We start from the raw sequence: 21,907 nt of genomic DNA, 5'->3' as shown, positions 1-21,907 counted from the left end.
CTAGTGGTTGGAGCTCTGGACTGGGAAATAGGAGACATAGGTTCTAGTTCTGACTCTGACCTGCTGTGTGTCATTTCACTGCAGTGTGCCTCAGTTTCCCATCTGAAAAATGGGGATAATGATAGTAACCTCCTTTGTAAAGTGCTCTGAGCTCTACTCATGGAAAGTGCTATATAAGAGCTAGGTATTATTGATTGCATAATTTTGAGCAACTTTTGAAAACAGTAAAAATACCCATAGTCCGCTTGGGTGATAAAGCAGTTATGTGTGCCCACAGAATTGTATTCCTGACAAGGTCAAACCAGACTTTCTTGTAAGATTCTCTGCTTTCAACTTGGTGATATAAAACACTGATGTTACTTGATCCAGCTAGGGCAGAGTTGGACAAGCTTCCCTTTGTATGTACTATGTTTTTTCTCTGTTTGTTTTTAGGTTTTATTTTTAGCATGACCCAGAGCATAAAAGATGACACACTATAAAAATGTCGATTGTTTACCAATGCTATATATAGTATTGGTGTAAATAAATGTGTCAAATGTCTTATCGCAGAAATCCACCATTTATCTTAGTGAAATACATTACAATGGGGTAAATTAATAGGTAGAAATGTTCAGTTGTCGTCTTGAAAAAAATAGGACACTATGCCTGTTCCCCAGTGAATACACTTATCTAATTTATTAATGGTTTTATTAGGTACTAGCCTGTTATTTTGTCTTAAAGAAAAAGTAATGTGACAGAGATGCTGAGTGGTGCATATACGGTATCCGAATGGGTAAGCAATGCCATTTTGTTTCTATACAGGGAGCCTCGGAAAGTCATCCTTCACAAAGGCTCCACGGGACTTGGTTTTAACATTGTGGGAGGAGAAGATGGGGAAGGCATTTTCGTATCCTTCATCCTAGCAGGTGGACCAGCAGATCTCAGTGGAGAGTTGCAGAGAGGAGATCAAATTTTATCTGTAAGTACCTGTCATTTTTGCTGGCCAATTACTAGTTCTTGTTGGTTGTCTTTTTGTGTGTTGTCGGTTGTCTTTTTGTGTGTTGGAAAACATAACCTTGGCTTTTCATTCGATGTTTCACCCATAGAACAAAAGAATGGACCCCTTCCCAGCCCCAAATAGTATCAGGAAGGGATTAAAATGTTTGGAAGATTATATTTTATTTTTTAGACCCCATGACATACACTGTACAGAATACATGGTGAGGTATGCTGTAAAAGATTTAGTAGCGTTTCTTTGGGAAGGCCTGCATAACTCACTCAGGGTTTTGCCACAAAAAGTAATGTGGTCATTCCAAATTCATGCTATAAAGCTTTAGATCACATTGCACGTGTGAACGTATATCCATCTTTATATAACATAGTATATAAAACTAATAACCCTGTGGTCCCTTGGATTGGGAAGATGATAGACATGAGTGGATAAGATTTTCAAACCAGCCCAATGCCCCTTTAGACACCCAAGCTTTGTCTATGTTACAAGCTAGGGGTGTGATTCCATTGCTTGCGTAGACACACTTGTGCCAGCTCTCATCAAGCTAGCATGAGTATAAATAGCAGTTTAGCCACAGCAACATGGGCAGCGGCAGTGAAGATGTGGGTTAGCTGTCCAGAGTACAAACCAGCCCTTACCCCATGACTTGACACGGCTAAGCTATGCCTCCGTTGCCATTACTTGTGCTACTATTTACACTCATGCTAGCTTGTTGTGAGTGTGAATATGTATTTGGGAGTAAGGGAATCACGCCTCTAGCTCACAGTATAGATGTAGTCTCCAATAAGGGTCCAACTTTCAAAAGCACCCAGTAGCTCATTGTGACGCGTACGGCCAGATGTTCAAATAAAGCTCAGCATATTAAGGTGTGAAGTTCTTCTGAAAATCTATTCAAGCAGCTCACAATGAAGTGCTGGGCACTTCTGGAAGCCTGGGCCTTCTTTAGGTTCTAAAATGGAACTGAGCTTTTTTTGAAAACCTGCCCACTTATTGTGAAATTTTGGCTGCAGTTGTGGGGGCTGAACACTCTGTGTAGCCATTTATCGTTTGCTTATCATCATTGTCTCTCCTGCTTGAACTGGGATTGCCACACCAAGGGCTTAAAATTGCATGTTTGTTTGTGACAATATAATATAGTTTTATAGAATATTATGTTATCACTTTGTGAACATTTCAGGTAGAATTTTTGAAAGTGCTGAAGAGATTCAGAAGCCTAAATTGTGCTGGTTCATAGATTCATAGATACTAAGGTCAGAAGGGACCATTATGATTATCTAGTCTGACCTCCTGCACAAGGCAGGCCACAGAATCTCACCCACCCACTACTGCGAAAAACCTCTTACCTATGTCTGAGCTATTGAAGTCCTCAAATCATGGTTTAAAGACTTCAAGGAGCAGAGAATCCTCCAGCAAGTGCCCCATGCTACAGAGGAAGTCGAAAAGCCTCTAGGGCCTCTTCCAATCTGCCCTGGAGGAAAATTCCTTCCCGACCCAAATATGGCCATCAGCTAAACCCTGAGCGTATGGGCAAGATTCACCAGCCAGATACCCAGGAAAGAATTCTCTGTAGTAACTCAGATCCCACCCCATCTAACATCCCATCACAGGCCATTGGGCCTATTTACCATGAATAGTTAAAGATCAATTAATTGCCAAAATCATGTTATCCCATCATACCATCTCCCCCATAAACTTATAAAGTCTAATCTTAAAGCCAGATAGGTCTTTTGTCCCCACTGGTGATCAATGGGACTCAGTTCCTAAGTCACTTAGGTCCTTTAAACTTTTTTAACCAATAGTCAATGTTCCATATTTTATTTTATGATTCATACTGTGGGTCAAATTTGCCCTCAGATACGTTTGTGCATCTTTTTCAGAGGGTAGGCTCTCACCTGGTATATTTTAGTACTCTGCTGTGGCTGTTTTTCTGAAATTGTGAGTGGCATCCTATAAAGGCACTTTTGATCCTTCATTGTTTGAATGAGGTGAGGCAGTGCAGCTGCTTATGAGTGCTCAGACTAGGGAAAAAAGAGAGGGTACCTTTTAACATACTTCTGTTCCTTGCAAGCTACAGAGACCACTTTCATTATTCACAGTTTAATACTGTGGCTGGTTGATTAAACAGCACTTTATTATACCCTGTCTGGTTTTTGGCCTGCTCAGCTCCATAACTACAGATCAGCATCTTCTCAGAAAAGATCGCTTGGCTAGCAATGTCCTTTTCCTTCCCTGCCGTGCCACTCTTTAGCATGCTCATGTGAATGCAACTATAGAAAGGCCTAGTAATCAAATCTTTTACATCAAGTACCTAATGTTCGTTCTTCCTCCTGCATACACTTTGTTCCAAACAGGATAGACAGAGGCAGAGAGAGCTTTTATCTTTTTTGTTTCCTCCTTTGTGGGAAGTAGTATTGGGATTTGGCAGTCTAGACCATGAGCTCCATCTAGTGTATGTTGAGCTAATTAGCAAATTTCCAATATAAGAAGTTTAGCTACATCTTGTTCATTATGTCTGTGCTTGTAATGAATTCGAGGGTAGCTCTGCAATTCATTTTCAAATTTTTAATGGGTAAAAGCTTTTGTAGCCTTAGGCTATATTTTGCAGACATAGTCTCATTAACATCTTTATAATTCTTTCATGGATATATTGATAGTGTGCAATTAAGAAAAAGAGCGTTTGTTTTAAGGTGTACACAATAATTGAACATATGATTTGAGTGTTCTGTATAAAGAGGATTTTAAATCACAATCAAACTTTCCACAAAGTATCCTCCTAGAATAGTTGATGGTATGGAATAATGAAGATATACTGTGCGATCCCAGGGCCTGATACTATGTAAATCTGATTTTATTTGGCCCTCATCACTATGCTGAGCCTGTAAGGGTGATCTTCATCATCTTTAATTAATTTAAACTCACAGTACCCCTGAGAGGGAGGGAAGTGCTATTATCCCCATTTTACACATGGAGACAAAGTGACTAGCCCAAGATCACACAAGAAGCCTGTGGCAGAGTGGGGAATTTAACCCAGGTCTCTAAAGTTCCAGGCTAGCTCCCTAATCACTGAACCATCTTTCCTCTCAGTTTTGTGGGTGCGATTCTCTGGACTTCCATGGGAACACCATGCAAACCATTCTAGCAAAATCAAGTTAGAGCCAGCAGGTATAGGAATCTTTTGTCCTTGATTACTTGTGTGAATTTGTAATAGATTATAGAAAGGGAGCAGGGCCAGCCTTTGTGGAGAGTTCACATATCCTGCTGGTCCCAGGCAAATGAATTTTGAGCAATTAAAGGGAGATCATCTTGAACATACCAAGATTGTGTTTTACATGCAGATAGTGCTTGTCATACAGAAGGATCCCAAATGCTTTGCAACTATTATATCCGGGGTTGGCAACCTTTCAGAAGCAGTATGCCGAGTCTTCATTTATTCACTCTAATTTAAGGTTTCGGGTGCCAGTAATACATTTTAATGTTTTTAGAAGGTCTCTTTCTATAAGTCTTTAATATATAACTAAACTTTTGTCATATGCAAAGTAAATAAGGATTTTAAAATGTTAAGAAGCTTCATTTAAAATGCAGAGCCCCCAAGACCGGTGGCCAGCACCCGGGCAGCGTGAGTGCCACTGAAAATCAGCTCGCGTGCTGCCTTTGGCACATGTGCAATAGGTTGCCTACCCCTGTATTATATAATGTCATGTGTATAAATAAAGATGGAACTGCCATGGGATTTCAATAGTCAAAATGTAATTATCCAACCTGGAACTAGGCCAGGGCATGCTATTCTGCAGGGTGAGGACAGCTGAAGCTATATGATTGTTTATTGACCTGAAGTGGGAAGGGCCATAGTGTTACACTTCATCCATCCCGTCGATTGAAAGAGTGTAACCATCTTTCAGTAAGTAGGTGGATTTTTGGTCCCGTGCTGTTTTCTCAGCATCTCTCTTTTTTTCTTTTGGATCTCTTACCTGTTCATGTTGTCTAAACATCTCTGTATGCTCTCTTTTCTGCTTTCTTTGGGGGAAAAAGTGTATTCTTCCCTCATGTTAGCTGGCGTGCAGAAAGTAACATGAGGTGAAATCCCAGTGAAGACAGGACAGTTTGTAGTTTAACACAATTTAGCAGGTCGAGGTAAAGGCAATGGGGAAGCCTAGGGTTTAGCTTGATGTGCTAACTTGTGTTAAAACTGCAAACTGCCATGTCTTGACTAGGATTTTACCTTGTGTTATTTACCATGTCTTAGCTAACATCATAAACAAACCCATTCAGTGTTGATGGTTGCTCTGTCACAGATTCCCATGGGTATATATTCTGTGCACCAGGAGTCAAGTTCCTGCTACATAATGTATGCTTAAAGTTACATTCAAAAGGGAGTTTGAAATACCATGTGGTGTTCACAAAACAGAACTGGAATTCATAAGATGACACAGACATTCCCTCCAGCCTGTCACAGGGGATAATGGCACTTCCCTACCTCGCAGGCATGTTGTGAGGATAAATGCATTAAAGAGCGTGAGGGGGGGCCATGTAAGTATCTAAGGTAGATATGTTGTAGTTTTACAAGCAATCTTGTTACTGTCAGAAAGACCTAAACAAACTGAAAAAGTATAAAGAAGAAATATTGTTTCTCTAATCTGTTTCAGTGACTATCATTTTACTTGTATCATGAGCAGGTGAAAACTTTCAGGCAGGTGTGTGTGTGCTGACTTTACAATTTGGAAGACATCCGCTTCCCATTATGGCGTGTCGCTGAGTTTTGCACATGTTGAAAGATTCATGCAAATTGATGATCATTTCCAGCCTACTGATCTTTTAGTTTAATGATGCTGGCAAGCCTTGGATACATTTATTTAACGTTCACAAAATTTGCATGTGTTTAATAGCATTTTGCCATTGAGATTCAGGCTTAATCATGTAAGTCATATCTCAACTGGATCATTGTCACAGTTTCTTGGTTGCCCTTCCTGGTTCATCTGTCATGGGTTTCCAGTCAATTTAAATTTTCATGACACATTTGTTCCATTGCTCTGTATTATCTTGCCATCCTTGCTATAGTTGCATTGGCTCTCCATGCATCTGAGGATCAGATTTAAATTATTGGTATTAGCTTTTACAGTACTTAAAACTTCAGTCCTCTTATATTTACATCGCTTAATTCAAATATGAAAGCAAATAAAACTCATGGTGGGAATATGTAGCTAGATCTCATCAGTAAGATCCTGTTCCAACCATGCTTGCTGCTTCTTTGGCCATATGAGACAAACAGAGCTCAAGTAGCGTAAGCAACACAAGTCACAAGTAGGGATTTTAGTCCTCACTGGCTTTAAAAAATCGCAATAAACATTTAAATGTATATTATCTGGGACCATTGCCTGCAAAAGCAAATGTAAAATCAGGGTCTTTCCCAGTATGGCCTGTTCACAACTTCTGCACATCAGACACAACTCAGAAAAGTATCTTTGACATTTATATTTATTTTTAAATAGACTTAAATAATAGGCTGTAATGCTGCAGCAGTGGAATTTTTAAATTTGATTTCTGTGTGTTTCACAGCAACCTTGCTCAAAAGCACCTGTGAAACATATCACCATTGCTTTGGCATTTACTTGGCATGCAAGTAGTTGATTTGTTCGCTCAGCAGCATCGGATGGAAATTATTACCAAATTAGACTTAATGTATTTCCCCAGGCAATCATAAAGCAAGGCACCGCTGAGTCTCAAACATAGCTATTATAAATCCATTCCTCCGTACTCAAACCAAGCAAAGTTCATGCCGAACTGCACAAGCCACTTCCAGAGGTGACTGACATTAGACCATTGGCTGATGCAGGGTCCCAGACTTAATGTCAGCAGAGATTTAGCCAGTCCCCCTTTCCCAGTATTCTTAGTTGTATACCCCTCACAAGCACCCTTCCCTATCTGAAGATGAAAGAAAAATTATTTCATCTAAACATAACAACCCTGATTTATCAAATGACTGACTAAGTTTGGTCGGCATTTCCTTCAGAGAGGAATGGTGGCTCACTGAATGGGGCGCTAGCTTGGGACATGTGAAACCTGGTTTCAAGTCTGCCATAGACTTCAGAATACTTCAGGCAAGATGCATACCTTGCTGTGCCCCAGTTCCCCTTCTGCAGATTGGGGGTAATAGGAAAGTGCTATCTCACAAATGTATAGGGAAGGAAAATACATTAAAGATTCTGAGGTGCTCTGATACTGTGGTAGGGGCTGTATGAGTACCTAAAGGCTGGTCTACACTGAAAACATAGCTATGTCTCTCAGGAGCATGGGGATGTAGCTATACTGACCTAACCCCTGGGGTAGACAGCGCTAGGTCAATGGAAGAATTCTTCCATTGACCTAGCTACTGCCTGTCAGGGAGCTGGATTACCTACAGCAAGAGCAGAACCTGACAGATAAACTCCATGTCCTGGGGTGAGCCTGTACTCCACATGTGAATATCTGTGGCCTTTGCAGACGGGAGTTGATTTTAAGAGGTGCCTACTTTCATGATCTTTTAAACTGGTCCTGTCTGCAAAGCTGACTGGCATTCTCTGTGATATATACCAGGATAGGTAGAACACCTTGGAGTACAATCTTTGCAAAGCCCCAAAGGGCCTGACTCCGATCCTGTTATACACAATCTCACCTTAAATGTATATGGTGTGGTGATGGTGGGGAGAGGGTGTTATACTGTAACATTTTACAGATGGAGGGCTAAATTCTCCTCTCATATACAGGGGTGAAATCCCACTCAGAGGGGATGTACGGGGTGCAGATTGTACAGAGGGTTCACTTCTGAAATGAAGCCATCTCTGAGGTAAAGCATGGCTATGGTTTATAGTGCAGAACGGATTGACAGTTTAGAACTAGAAATGAATGTACCTTTATTTGTTTGAAAATGAAGAGGAAATTTAAGGAGACAGATTGTAATTATTTTAGTTGGGGTTTGGCCAAGAAACTGGGAATTAATGCCCCCTACTGCTGCAAAATGCTGTTGGATATAGCAAGAGGGCAGGAGGATTAGGGGAGCGAAACTCAGTGAGGCTCTCATTATGACGGACTAGTAGACCATAGGTCCCAACAGGTGCTTGGGGGGGCGGCGGTGGGTCAGGGTGGATAAATATCAATACGTTTTTTTAAATCGGATTTTTTAAAATTTATATCAGATTTTTTTTCAGTTAAATACAGGTATTTTAAACTATGTAAAATTAAATTTGAATTTAACTTGACATATAAGCTTATTATGATCTATTCAAATCATTTTAATTAAATAAAAAGTAATGTGAAGCAAGTACACATTTTGTTGCTGAAGTTTTAAAGAAAATCCAAGTACTGAACTGCAGGAAGCCACTGGCCAGCACTTGGAACCAGAGTTTGTAGAAGTGCTCCACCTGTTTTTGGCAGCACGTGCAGAGAGAATGTTGTCTTAATTTTAGTTTATTCAGTTAGTTCAGATCAGTGACTAGTTCATTCAAATTTAGAAACCAACTGAAAGATGAAAAATCTCGAAAGCATGTTTTCCTTCTCCAATCTAGGAACAAAAATATGACCATAACTGATTTTAATAGTGTAACATATTGAGGACGAGATCTACTAGTTCTAAAATCTTGAATGACATAGTCCAGAAATCAGTTCAATTCACGACCTACAACTAATAGTTCCTTTGTTTAATAAATAAAATGAATAAGTTAGCTTTAAATGCAAAACATGGTTTGATAAAGTGTTTTTTTTCTTATGTATCCAGCACATTTAAGGTAGTTTTATTTAATCAGAACTAAATAAATAACATGTTGGTTTTGTGCGTTTTTAATAGAATTTGAATTTCCATACAAATAGAGCTTGACACAAATTGCACGTAAAAATTAACCATTAGTAAATAAGAAATTCATCGTTCACCATTTTCTAACGTAATAAAAGTTACATTTATTTAGAATCTTAATTTTTAAGTTAAGATATGTAATTGCTTAAATAAATGTGTGTATGTTTTTAGTGTATTCACCTGGTTATCAAAACAAAGCACCAAATTTACTGTAAAGGCTACATGGTTACCAACAAATGAGATGCAGTTTCATTAGGAAAATAAAGTACAAATGAAAAACATGATTAAAATTAGTGATTTAAATAGAGGTTTAAATTCATGATGAGAATTGGTGATATAAATCACTTTGATATAAATCAGTCCATCCTGCTCGGTCTGGGGTGGAGGGGAGTGATCATCCTGTCCTTCCCTTATTGCTGAATGGGAGGGTGTATCCTCATGATATGGAAAGGCAGGGAGAGGGTCTAAGCAAGGAATGGGTTTGAGAACTCCTGCTCCATGTGAGTGGGAGGGGGATTTGGCCCCCAGGACTCCCAGATCACTGAGACCAACCAGAGGCTGTAGTTCTCCCCACCATTGTCAGCACCACTTTGTGAAGCTGTAAATACTTTAGTCTCCATCAGAATTTTGAATTGCCTCCTCCACTGAAGTATGGCCATCTCATGCTGCTCCTTCCCCCTCACCCATGCAAACCCCAGAGACGTTAAAGAGGAATAAAGATGGATGCTACTACATCTCCCCCTTCCTTTTCTCTTCCCCCACCCACGCAGCACAGTCTTTCTTTCCTGTTGTCTCTCTCTCCCAGCACCAGATATTTCTTCCATTTACTACTCCACAGCCAGCACCAGCTCTTCCAGTCTCAGCATCCTCTCTCCAGATGTGCAGCTTATCTCTCCTCCACCCCATGGGATGGATCTCCAAGGTAACATCCAAAATATCAACTCCCCACCATCCAAGGCAGTTGTTCTTTTTGTAAAAGCAGCTGCTGCAAGGCTGGCTAGTATGTCCCCAGATGCAGTAGGTGCTGCAGTTGGAGGATTTAACATCTGCAAACACAGATGTAAGCTCCATCCGTGCAGTACTTAAGGGCCCTGTATATTAGGAGCCACATGGCAACTGTTGTCACAGGAGAGAAGCAGAACTGCTGCCTCAAAAGAGGGGAGTGTAGATACTTATCTACAGCCTAGAGCTGAGCTCACCAACCTCCTGCACATCTGAAGAGCTTCTGCTTGGGTGGAGAGATCAGGTGCTGGGTAGAGGAAGGAAAAGGATATGTCTGTCTTACTCCATAAGCCCTCTTCTAGATGGGTTAGGGGTGGTGGTTGTTGTGTTTATTTAGATGGAATAAAAGGATCCAAAAAATCAAAGGTGTTAAACCATTCATTGTCCAGCCTTAAATAGTTTTAAACAAGGTTTGGGATACAACCTTGGGAGCTTTCTTAGCTCCATGGTGAATGCCATTAAAATCTGTATACAGAAAAGAAGGGAAAAAAGTGAAAGCATTTGAAAGGTAAAGTATTACCTTTATTATTATTTATTTTATTATTTCATTTTAGCTATATCCTGTTCCCTTTCCTTTAGCTGGAGAGAATTTTTGCAAGGAAAAAACCCCATGTTTGAAGGGTACTAGATATGATAATTGCCCTTTTTGGGGAAAAGAGCAAAAGGTAGCTGAGATGGGTTAGTGCTGTTGTTAAAGTCTGATCCCATTACCTAAGAAGACAACCACACTAACGGGAGAGAGAAGAACAGCAAAGATAGAAAATGCAGCTTCTGTCTCTGGTGCTGACTCTCACTTGCAACCTCACTTCTGGAAAAACACAGGCACAACATGCCGTCTTATCAGCTACTCCACAATCTGGCAAGTTTGTGACAGTGGCAGGTCTTTTAATTGTCTTTCTAGTCATAGGTTTTCTGCAATGTAGCAAAATATGCAGTCTTGGCCAGCTAATCCAGGCAGAAGGAGAAAGGAGAGAGAGAGAAAAGAGAAGAAATTGGGTGGAGAAGATGCACTTGGTGTGAGAGGGCATGGTGACAAAAGTCTGACATCATAGGTGATATTTGGTATTTAGCCAGAAGAGGTGTCAGTGTCAGAGGGGTCGAGTATGGTCAGGATCAGGGTGACAAAAGCATGGGGTCCCAGGAGAAGGTGGGGGCAGCAGCCATGATGGTGAAGTTCACTCCAGTAGCCAATTTGTCTTGCACAGTCTTTCATTAAGAACGCCAGAAGGGAGTGGTGGGTGGAATAACCCCTTCCCTCAGTATTTTGTCCACTAATTCTAATTTCCGACACATCAATTTCCATTAACCGATGTATAGTTCTACATTTTTCTTGTTACTCATGGGGGAATTCTGTGTGGAAAAAAATAAAAATTCTGTGCACAATATTTTCAAAGTCTGGAAAATTCTGCATATATTTGTCAAAATAACACAATATAATCACACCAGTTTAAATTATTTTTGGTCATTTATTTTAAAATATACCCACACTTGCTTGACAAGTAACAATACAGACAACAAAAGAGATTCCGGAATTTTTTTTTTTGATAAATAGATTCCTTACTAGGTATATTAATACAGAACTCTGAGTAATCATTCATTTAAACTACAATACAGAACCATATTTCCCACACCCCCTCAGAAGCAGTGCAAAGATTTGGGGGAGTCAGAGGTAACGGAGGAGCTGAGGGAGAGGGAAGTAATTGCTGGGAAGGAGTCTGGGTGTGAACTTGGAGTGTTGTTGGGTATGGATGGGAAAAGTATGGAACAGGTTTTTTGAGGGGCCGGGGAGGGATTGTTAGGGAGCTTCCCCTATGCAGACCCTGGCTGACCCATAGCCTCTCCCATTCAGTCAGGCACATCTGCCCCTGCACCTCCATGTCTGTCCTTGCATCCTCTGTTTACATGTGTCCCTCCACTCCCACTCAGACACCCACTTCCCCTATCCCACGTGGCCCTGCACCTCCTCTCCTGTCCCCATGTGTACCCCCACTCAGATCCCCCTATCCCTACGTGGCCCTGCACCCCCTTCCCCATCCTCTTGTAGCCCTGCACATCTCTCCCCTTCGTGGCCCTGCACCTCCATTCCCATTCAGCCCCTGCCCCAGTCTGTCCTTTCCCACCAGTTCTTATGAGCCCCTCACTGACCCCCCAGCAGCCCCACGCTGTCTGTCTCCCATAGCCTCTGTCTTCTGACCTGGCCCAACAGGCGCTCTGAAGAAGGTACTACAGGCTTTCTCTTCCGTAGCTGGCTGGGAGTTGCTGCTCTGGTCTATTGCCACAGCGCCCTCTGATGGGCAAAAGGTGGAACTGCAGCAACTTTCCAGCCGAAGTTATTCTCTGTGCAAAAAATTTAAATTATGCGTGGCTCATTAATTATGCATATGTGCAGTGGCACAGATTTTACCCCAGGAGTATCTTGTTTACTAAGGATGATCTCAATACAGTCTTTGAGTTATATCAATGTCTGTGGTTTGATTTAGTCTTTCTGTCTTGCTTTTTTGCATGTTTTTCTATCAACATTTGTTGTTATAAGTTATTGTGACATTTGATAAACTTTCACTCACTTTTGCAGTTGAACTCACAATGAGGGTAAATTTCTAGGCCCAGTTATCACAACAGAGCACCGCAGAATGAGAGAGTGTGGGTATAGAGGGCCAAATTCAAAGTTAAATTAGGACTTTTCTCAGCTTGTTATGACGTCGTTCATGCTCTTTAAAATGTGACCTGGTGGGTGAAGCACTGGACTTGAGACTCAGGAGACCTGGGTTCTAGTCCCAGCTCTGCCACTGGCCTGCTGGGTGACTTGGGCAAGTCACTTTGCCTCTCTGCCTCAGTTTCCTCATCTGGTACTTACCTCCTTTGTAAAGTGCTTTGAGATCTATTAATGAAAAATGCTTTATAAGAGATAGGTATTTAAACCTGAACTAGTTTCACTAGGCACATTCACAGTGTGTGATACAAGAAAATAAATATTATTGTGCACCTTAGAAACTTGGTGGCACAACTTACCCAGCTTAACACTACACAAAACTATTTCAAGCAGTGTTGATTTAGTTTGTAGAGAAGGTCACAAAAATTAAGGTGAAAGGTTTTTGCTGGAATGGGAATGTTTGCGAGGACTGTTCCGTTTTGCCAAATTTCCTCCAAAGTTCTGACGAGACGATACGCTCATGGCAGATTTCTCAACCCTGCCTGGTTTCCCACCACCTTGCCCAGCTGTTTCCTCAGGAGCCTACCTGGGGGGCTGCTGGGGAGCCTGGACTTCCATGGTCTGCAGCTCCAGGACAGATCATGGGGACTGCCTTTCAGGTGGGGAGCCAACGGTGTTCATAGTCTAGGGCAGCCTGCCAGACAACATGCCCCCAGAGCCAGCCCTCCATCCTCTTTCATGATGAATTTCAAATGTGTTGGTTTTGTTCTGAATCAGAACCCAGCCAAATTCTGAAATAGTGAAATCCTCTGTGAAACAGAACTCCTTTCTGCCCCAGTTCTATTTGCTTGGATGGTTCTCACTTTTCCTGTGATCCACCAGATGGCAGCAGAGGGTTGTTGTTCTGCTCCAGATAGTACAAAATGACACAATTCATCTTCTGTTAATGGAATAAGTTACACTATTAAAACTAGTGTTGGCCATATTTTTATTTTAAAAATAAATTGAATGGAAGGTGTATAATATTTTTGAAGCTTCTTTACAGCTGTCGTTAGTCTCTTTAAATAAACTGTATGCCCAAAAACCATGTAGTAAAAATCAGTGAATGCCATTCAAGAGGCTTTTGATATGTGATTCAGCTAGTGTCACTCCTGAAACTAGAAGCAAAAATTGAACAAAAGAGCAGTAGAAATTCTTCTTTATTTCAAAGTACAGCATAGTTGAATTAAATTGTAATGCTAGAGATAAGGTAGGAAATGTTTATCACATCAGATTATGCCGATGTTTTCTTAATACATGATGTTTAATAGTGGAAACTGTTTCTCATATTATTCATTATATTTTTGTGAATTATCACTGAACAAAAAGCTCCCCGACTTTGCTTTGGGTGCCCAAAGAATATATGAAAATATTCTTCATTCAAACCATACATTCCTCAGTGTAATGAAATAAATGCTTCATACGGTGTAGCTCAAATAATTACCTGTCAAATTAAACACATAAGCACCAGCCCTGCTATTATTAAGAATAATAACTATACATTAGCATCTAGGAGCCCCCACTGAAATCAAAGTCCCAGCAGAGTCAAGGCTAAACATTTTAACCTTCATTTCTGGAATTCCTAATGTTTGTGTATAGGTGTGCTTGATTTCTCAACTTTAACATAAGTTTTTAACTAATGTGGTGGTGGTGTTTTTTTTTTTTAACCATAGGGAATAAAAGAAAAAAAAATAGGATGTGTGAAGGATGGAAATGGAAACTGGCTGCGAAAAGGAACAAAGTATCACTTGTAGGTCTTTCAGCTTAAAACCACAAAGCAAAAACACTGACTGCACCTAGCTCCAGCCAGCAAGGGAGCTGTCATTGGGATGGAGTGCAGCTGGGAAATTGAGATAGGGATAGAAACCACAATGCACAGGAGAAGGATGGCCATGTCCTGTGGTGGGATCTGGAGCTGATTGGATGAGATGTTTTAGCGGGGAAGGTTAGAAGGAGTCACACCATTTCCTAAGCATACCATGGGCTTCCAACATGTTGTATGTAGAGTTATTGCTCGCCTCTTACAATGAGGGGCACAGGAGAGACAGGGAGGTGGAATTAGTACTGTAACTTGGAGGAAAATTGTTTCCATCTCTCTCCATTGTCTTTCCTGAATTAATTGACTAAAATAAAATTAACTAGCTTCTGTAAACCTTGTTTCTTTGCCTCTTGTTCCTATTTTAGCACATGTCTGGAATGATAGGAGGTCAAAGATGGGTGGATCCTTCCCATTCCTGCACCATGAGGATCAAACAACTTAAATTTGGGAGAAGGGGCTAGCAGGAACATACTGTAGGATTTGCTAGTAGCCTGCCTGTGGCAGTGGTAAATACCTGATACTTGAATGCTCCTAATCCTGCACTGCACCTGGCCTGTTGTGCATTGCTAATCCTTGTAGGGGGGAGATAAATCCTTGCATTAATCAGCTTGTGCCTTACTTTTCCTTCTAGACTAACAGATTTATTTGGGCATAAGCTTTCATAGGTAAAAAACCCACTTCTTCTGACCCATCTGAAGAAGTGGGTTTTTTACCCACGAAAGCTTATGCCCAAATAAATCTGTTAGTCTTTAAGGTGCCACCGGACTCCTCGTTGTTTTTGTGGATACAGACTAACACGGCTACCCCTCTAATACTTCTCCTCTGTGTATTGTCCTGCTGCCATTTTATGAGATTTTTCTTTTCCCTCTGAACAGTTTAAACACTTCTCCTCCTACACAGTTCCCTCTCACTTCTCCTCCTACACAGCTCCTACCTACCGTATTTCCCACATCCATAACGGAAATAAAATATGCATTTTTTAAAAACTGTAGTTCACTGTAATTCCTGCTCCGTGATTTGTTGCATATTGAACAAGGTAGAGTATAGATGTTTGGTGCTTATTTAAAACATAGTTATGCTTCCTTGTGCAGGAGATAGACTTGACCTTCAGCTACCTTTCCCCTGCCGTGGTACCACGGAGCATTCAGATTTTCTAAGAATAAAGCTGCATTTTGTTCATGGTGGAAGCTTTAAAACTGCTAGTGAATTTTGTTGCCTAGTTAAAGGGGAAAAAACAAAAGCCATGTGGTTTTGCTTCAGATAATACATTTTCTAATTGCTGCCATTACTGGAAATGTTTGAATCACCTAGGGCCAAATCATCTCCCTTGGGCAAATCCAGAATAGATGGACTTTGTGATGGGCTGCTCTTTGGGGCAGGAAATTCACTGGCCATGGAGCATCAGTGCTGCTTCATCATTGCTAGTGTAGTGGCCTTGGGGCTGGAGTAACCTCCATGCCAGATGTTCCTCCAGCATTTCAAGCAGGACATATTTGCAGATCCATTGGCCATGCCCGTAAAATGCTTCTCCATGTTACTGTGGATGAAGCCCTGCCTAGAACTCTGACCTCTTAATTAAGGGAACCACTGTACTTCTGCAGCTTTATGGGCTTTTTTAAAAAAACATTAAACACGAATAGTTATCCACTAGGGAAAATGCTAATTAGCCAGTGTAGGCTGTACCCATGCAAACGTGTTTTGTATTTGTGACATCAGGTGGTGTATATTGCCATTGAGGAAAACAGCAATTTATAGACATAGTTGCTGTTCTTGCTACGGAGAAGAGTTAGCAAGTGTATGTTGAGTGATAAAGGTAATTACACACATTCATCCCGGTGCAATGAGATGAGAATAAGGACGGGATGTAATAGTCACGCAATAGAAATGGCACGGTCCTGACTGGGTCATTTCAACCTGGGCTGGCTGTACTAGAAAATGTAGGGAACAGTCCTGCCCCGGCAGGGATGGACCAGATGACGGAGGAAAATAGTTCATGTTTAGCTCTAATTTGTGTAGCTGATGAGCAGACTGTTTTAAATTTAGTGAAGAAATGACGTTTCTGTTTACATTATACCCCAAAATAACTTTTCTTGTGAATTGTGTGCTCAAGAAAGGTTCTGGCTTGCCATCCCTGGAGCAGTAACTACTTTATATCTCCACAAAGCAGGCACAGCCATAAGCATGTGTAGTGCAAGATGCCTTGTAATGACAATGTGGGGCTCTCGGAATCTGTGGTGATGGAGTCAGATAAGTACCTAGACAGATTTTCAGTGTGTCTTAACACATTGTTCCTGTGTGTTTTTGTCATCCAGAGAGGAGAAAGAAGATGAGGAGTCAAGTTTGTAACAATAGCATATATTGATACTTTTAGCAGAATTTGAGGAGCTATTTAAACCAAAGTCTGCAATAAAAAAGTTGATCGTGATGATTCGAAAAGAGTACAAAAGGTGAGGTGCCTCTTCCCCTAGGCAAGCAGCGAGGTGGGATGACTGTGTGTGACACAGGCTCATGGGCCATGTGTCTAATAAGTGGGCCCATGCACCAAGGCTCCCAGGAGCATGTCAGGCAGGAGGAATAGCTAACTCCCCCAGCTGGTTCGTGTGCATGCTGTCAACAGTAAATGCTGGCTTGGCAGATGGTGGGCACAGACATTGCCTCTTCCCAGAGGAGCAGCAAATTTGTTCCATGGCTCGGTGCTGTGAGCCGCCTTGCACCAATATGATTCTTTTGGCAGAGGACCCACCATGCAGCATGTCTGCTTTCCCTCGCTGTGTCACATGGGGCAGGGTTTGGCATATCCTGGGATTACAGCTATGTACATTAATTTCCAAAGGAGGTATGTTGGCATATGTTAGTATGTGTTTATTTTCATGAGCTGTAACTACTGTATTTGCCTACAAGGTGGTGAGTCAAGAGCAGATTGAAAGGAGCAAGATCAGCTCACTCACTCAGCATCCCTGTGCAATTAGGAGGAGATGTTTAAAGGCACAAAGGGCAGTTAGGCACCCAGCTTCCACTGAAAGTTAATAGCAGCCTCTGACACTAACAAATCCCACCAGCATTTCTATTAGATATGAGGCACCTCTGAATTAACGCCATCAACTGGGTCTTTCCATCTGTCCTCATCTGGTCTCTCTCTTTCTTTATATTGCAAGCTCTTTGGGGCAGTAAGCATTTCATTTTGAGCACATGATTAACATGTAATAAATAATACTAATAATCTTTATGAATAAGACGTGTGTTACTGCTAAATAAGATTAGCTATCAAACCGGTCAGTTTTATGTCACGCAAAGTCAGTCCCCTGCAATCTCCTTTTGCCCTACCAGAGAGGCTGGGTAGTTGAGCCATGATGAAATCCTTAGTTGCTTCCAAAACATTCACTTTGCAATTGCTTCAGTGAGTAGAAATGATCTTTCCAATGACACATTGCTTGCCTGATCATTGCCTAATGATCTAGGAGCAGTTCACATCCAGTTCAGACAGTCTGAATTATCCAATATTATTATAAGATTGTCAGATAGAATTATGTCACATCTGATATATTGATGCATTTGCAGCAAGCTCTTCTCCCCTCAGTGTTCACAATTTTACTGTCCGGCTTGCAGTGAAGAGAGCATAAAAACATGAAAATCAAAATTGCTGCAGGAAAGTAATGATCAGGATGAGATGGCTGCAATTCTGGGCTTTGCTAATTGCAAGACCTGATCCAGTTTGGATTTTTGGGCCTTACTGAGACAGATTCAGTAGTTAGTTCTTATCGGCTCTAAAATAAATGCTAATTTGCTGAACTTGAGACTGGGGAGTTACTCAAATCATCCATATCACATAGCCCTAAATTTGAAGACAAAAAAATGAAACACCTATGGCAGTTTTAGTATAAAAATTCAGCATTTATCATTATGTCTAGACATGTGCAAGTAAGTAGATACATAAATCGGAGTGCCAATGATCACCCCAATCAGCCCAGGTTGGTAATGACACCAGCTGATGGCTATCTTGCTACTGTAGTTATGAAAAGGTCACAGCATTATGTTCTCTGTTAACATGGGAAGATGTGAGGACTATCAATTGGAGATTAGAGAGGGGAGTGGGGTTGACCGGAAAATAATTCTGTTTTTATGAAAAAATTGCTATTTTGAAATTTGTTTTATTCCAAAGCAGAATGAAAATAAGACTTTTCAAAATATTTTGTGAAAAAACCATGAGCGAGAGAGAAAGAGAGAGATCCACCCCAGAATAGCCAATAGCTTCTGGTTTGAGATATGTTGAGAACCACACCTCCTACTGAAGTCAGTAGGAATGACGGGCACTAGATACTGAATCTAGGTGACTAGGGTCAAGCATCCATAATTATAGGCCACTTCTGAAAACGAGGTCCTCAGTGACTTGCCCAGCATCAAACAGTGAGCCACTGCCAGAGCTGGGAGAAGAAACCAGGGTTCCAGAGTCCCAGCTATAACTGGTAGAAAAATGTTGTTTTGTTAAAAACCAAAGTGTTTCATGGATATGTATTGGTTTTGATGAAAATTTTATAGGGAAGGTCCACAGTAGAATTTTGAGAGAGAAAGAAAGAGAGACCCCAGAACAGCCAATAGCCTGGTTGTTATGACACTCACCTCAGGCAGAAGAAACCCAGGTAACATTCCCGCTCTGAAAATGTGGGCGTTATCCTCTCTTTTCCTCAGTTTACCCATCAGTAAGGAGGGTATAACAATGCTAGTTATATAAGCTGAGTTAGACCAGTGCTTGAATGCGTTTGTAAACCCACCTGACAATTAGAACAGGCTAGAGAATGTATTTTTATGTTCTCCATATTAACACAAATTCTTTTTACGTTCTCTCTTATTAACTAATTGATTTTGATTGATTATTGAAAATGAATGAATGTTAGTGATAAAGAGCAAATATCTATATTTATTTAACACATTAGTTAATAAGTATTGACCTGTCCTATTAGCTACAGTGCTTATCATATATGCTTTTTTAAATTAGTATTTAAATTTGGTAACAGTTGGTTTAATATAAAAATACAGCATATAATCACTACATCTAGACATTTGCATCCAAATAAAGAACTAAGAATGCGCTCGATCACCTCATGGTCACTGGATCAAACCCATTCTAGGTTAGTAATGGCACCACCTGATGGCTATTTAGGACCTGTGTTCCAACAATCAGATGTGCACAATTCAAAACCCACTTGTGGGCTCGGGTTTGAGGCACAATGGCTGGGCATCAGGAAACTTGCAGTGTCACTGCTCATGCCACAACTGTTGTATGGATAACTAAATTACTTCAGTCTCCAAGGATGTCAGTCTGTCACCATTCACAGATGTCACGTTCACATGAAAAATAACTGACAGCAATAGGAGGTGTTTCCCTGAAGTTTGGAAACAGGAAGAAAATATGCCTTTGCCTAAGGTTATAGGGGCAAGGGGCATGGTTTGGAATAATTTACGTCATCTGTCTCTAAGATATAGTTAGTTGTTAAGGATGTGGGGAATTTCCCTGACTATAAAGGAAAGTTTGCAAAAATCCAGTTTACTAATGTTATTTTATTCTGAATATTCTAGCTGCCTCTGATGCCACTAGTATTTTGGCACCACATTCAGGTGACTCAGCCTCATCATAAAAGTTAGAGATGGGAAATGACCTGTTAAGTCCTACAGCCCCTTCCCCAGTAGTGCTGCTTGTTCCTCGGTGAGAGGAAATTCTGTGTCTGGAAGGGCCAGCTCATTGGAGCATACAGATTGGCTGACCAGATCTAGGAGCTAGAACTCAAAGTAACCCAGACCTGAAAAATTCAAAAATCATTGAAACAAGTGGTCCATAAAAAGAGATGGGACAGGAGCAGGGTGAAGAGAGGAGCAGACACAATGATATTATTATTGTTTCTGGTAGTTCCCACAATGTCCTAGGCACTGTACAAGCCCAGAATCATGCACGGCCCTGAACCGAAGAAGCTTCCATCCAAAAAGGGAGGATGAGGGCACAGAAAAGAGAATGAATTAACTGGAGAAGTGAGAAAATGAGAGGGCAACAGAAAGAAAGGGAAGTGAATGAGAATGTAAGTGGAAGAAAGTGGAGAGGTTGGGAAAGAAAGTGGAGTAGAAAGCAGGATCTTCCCCTCCCGTGTATTCTCCCCTCTTTTTGACTTCCAAGCAGCCTTTTTCATGCAAGAGACAGAACCTTGCCTTTGTAACTCAAATAGAAGGGATGCTGTAGCAGAGGGAACTTCGGTGCCCCTTGGTTGTGGTGATTTTTGTGGTTTTTTGAGCCGTCCAGGTGCTGTGCTGGCTAAATGGGTGCTGCTCTTTTATGTTTGTTTGAAGACATTTTCAGATATTCAGCCTGAAGATAACTGTCTTGTCATTGTTTTCCAAAAAGAGCTTTTCAATATTTAAGGCTGTTGTAGCTCAGAAAAGGGCAGTGATTTGGTAGAGTGTGTGCATTAGGTAGAATTCCTGTACCTACCTCCTTCTATTAAATATAAAAAGTGTCATAGGAATACACATTATTATGTAGAATCATCATGTAACTTTCCCAGTCTCTTCCCCTTGCACATTTAAACATAGATGTGATAAGACAGGCATAGCCCTGCATCTCCCACAGCCCCAGAGGATTTGTGTGGCACACTCCCCTCTCTGTGAGCAGCCATGTTTGTTGGCTGCATGACTGGAGTGGGGAAGGAGCATGACCCTGAGGGAAGCAATTACCATCGGGGTGCTAGGAAGAAATGCAGTTATGCTTAGCGGGGCTGCAAGAGGAGATGGGCAGTGCCCTCCTTTGGTGTACAGAGTGGGGCCCTGAAAGTTAAGTTTTGTTCCGAGTTGTCTTGTCTCATCTTCCATCACTCAAATTATTTTTTTCACCGGTTCAGCAAACCGAAGAACCACAGTTTGAAAAATTTGCTCTATTGTTCCAGCATGAAAGTGTGCAGTTTCCTTACCACTTGATTATCTCTGTAAAAAGCATCAGGCAATGTTACTGACAGCTGAAAGAAGGAGAAAAAGCAGGCTTTTGTTTTCCCTTCAGAGAAGGCAGAATGTTTCTCTTTTCCTTTACAGCTTACCCAGGGACTCTGAGTGTTTGTTTAATTGCTGAACGAACCCAAAATAAAGGTAGCTTTGATACCATAGATTACTCCTCTGGTCTCTGAATTTGAATGACCTACATACAAATCAGGCTTAAGCTAGCACAAGAAGAAAAGACATCCAAAGACTTTAATTTGTGCAATTCAGAGTTGAGTATAGTAATACATGCTATTTGATTAAATATCTTGGAAAAAATGTAAACGTTTATGGTCTGTCCAAGTATAATGATTTTACCTTCCTGTGTATTAATACCAGGTCTGTTCGGGCCTGATTCAGTGGTCACTGAAGTTAGGAAAGCGCTGACTTAAATATGGTTTGCATTGGTCTTTAAAGAGTAGTGCCTAAAGTTCCAGCTACTGTGTTTAATTTGTATAATTTGCAGCAGGGCTAGGTGTGTAGTTAGGGAAAAATTAGGTTGCTCAAAATCAGGCACTTTATGCCAGTTTGCCAAATCTCAGATGAAGTTTTGTTCTTGGATTTTTGAATCCT

General features: G+C 41.0%; 1 protein-coding gene across 18 annotated transcripts in view; it reads left to right on the top strand.

Annotated features, from left to right (window-relative positions):
• DLG2 (discs large MAGUK scaffold protein 2) overlaps window positions 1–21,907 on the top strand; it is a 1,493,215-nt gene that overhangs the window by 1,191,402 nt on the left and 279,906 nt on the right. For 17 of the 18 annotated variants that reach the window (XM_073336088.1, XM_073336081.1, XM_073336168.1 and 14 more), the window contains one exon: window positions 802–958. In XM_073336088.1, coding sequence (XP_073192189.1) covers window positions 802–958 — 157 coding nt within the window. Of the gene's footprint in view, window positions 1–801; window positions 959–9,717; window positions 9,736–21,907 lie in introns of those variants that run through there. The other variant, XM_073336232.1, reaches the window with a different exon arrangement.

Source organism: Lepidochelys kempii, chromosome 1, assembly GCF_965140265.1.
Source record: "Lepidochelys kempii isolate rLepKem1 chromosome 1, rLepKem1.hap2, whole genome shotgun sequence".
Taxonomy (NCBI): domain Eukaryota; kingdom Metazoa; phylum Chordata; order Testudines; family Cheloniidae; genus Lepidochelys; species Lepidochelys kempii.
Note: the sequence above shows the minus strand (reverse complement) of the source record. Positions and strands in the feature narration are given on the sequence as shown.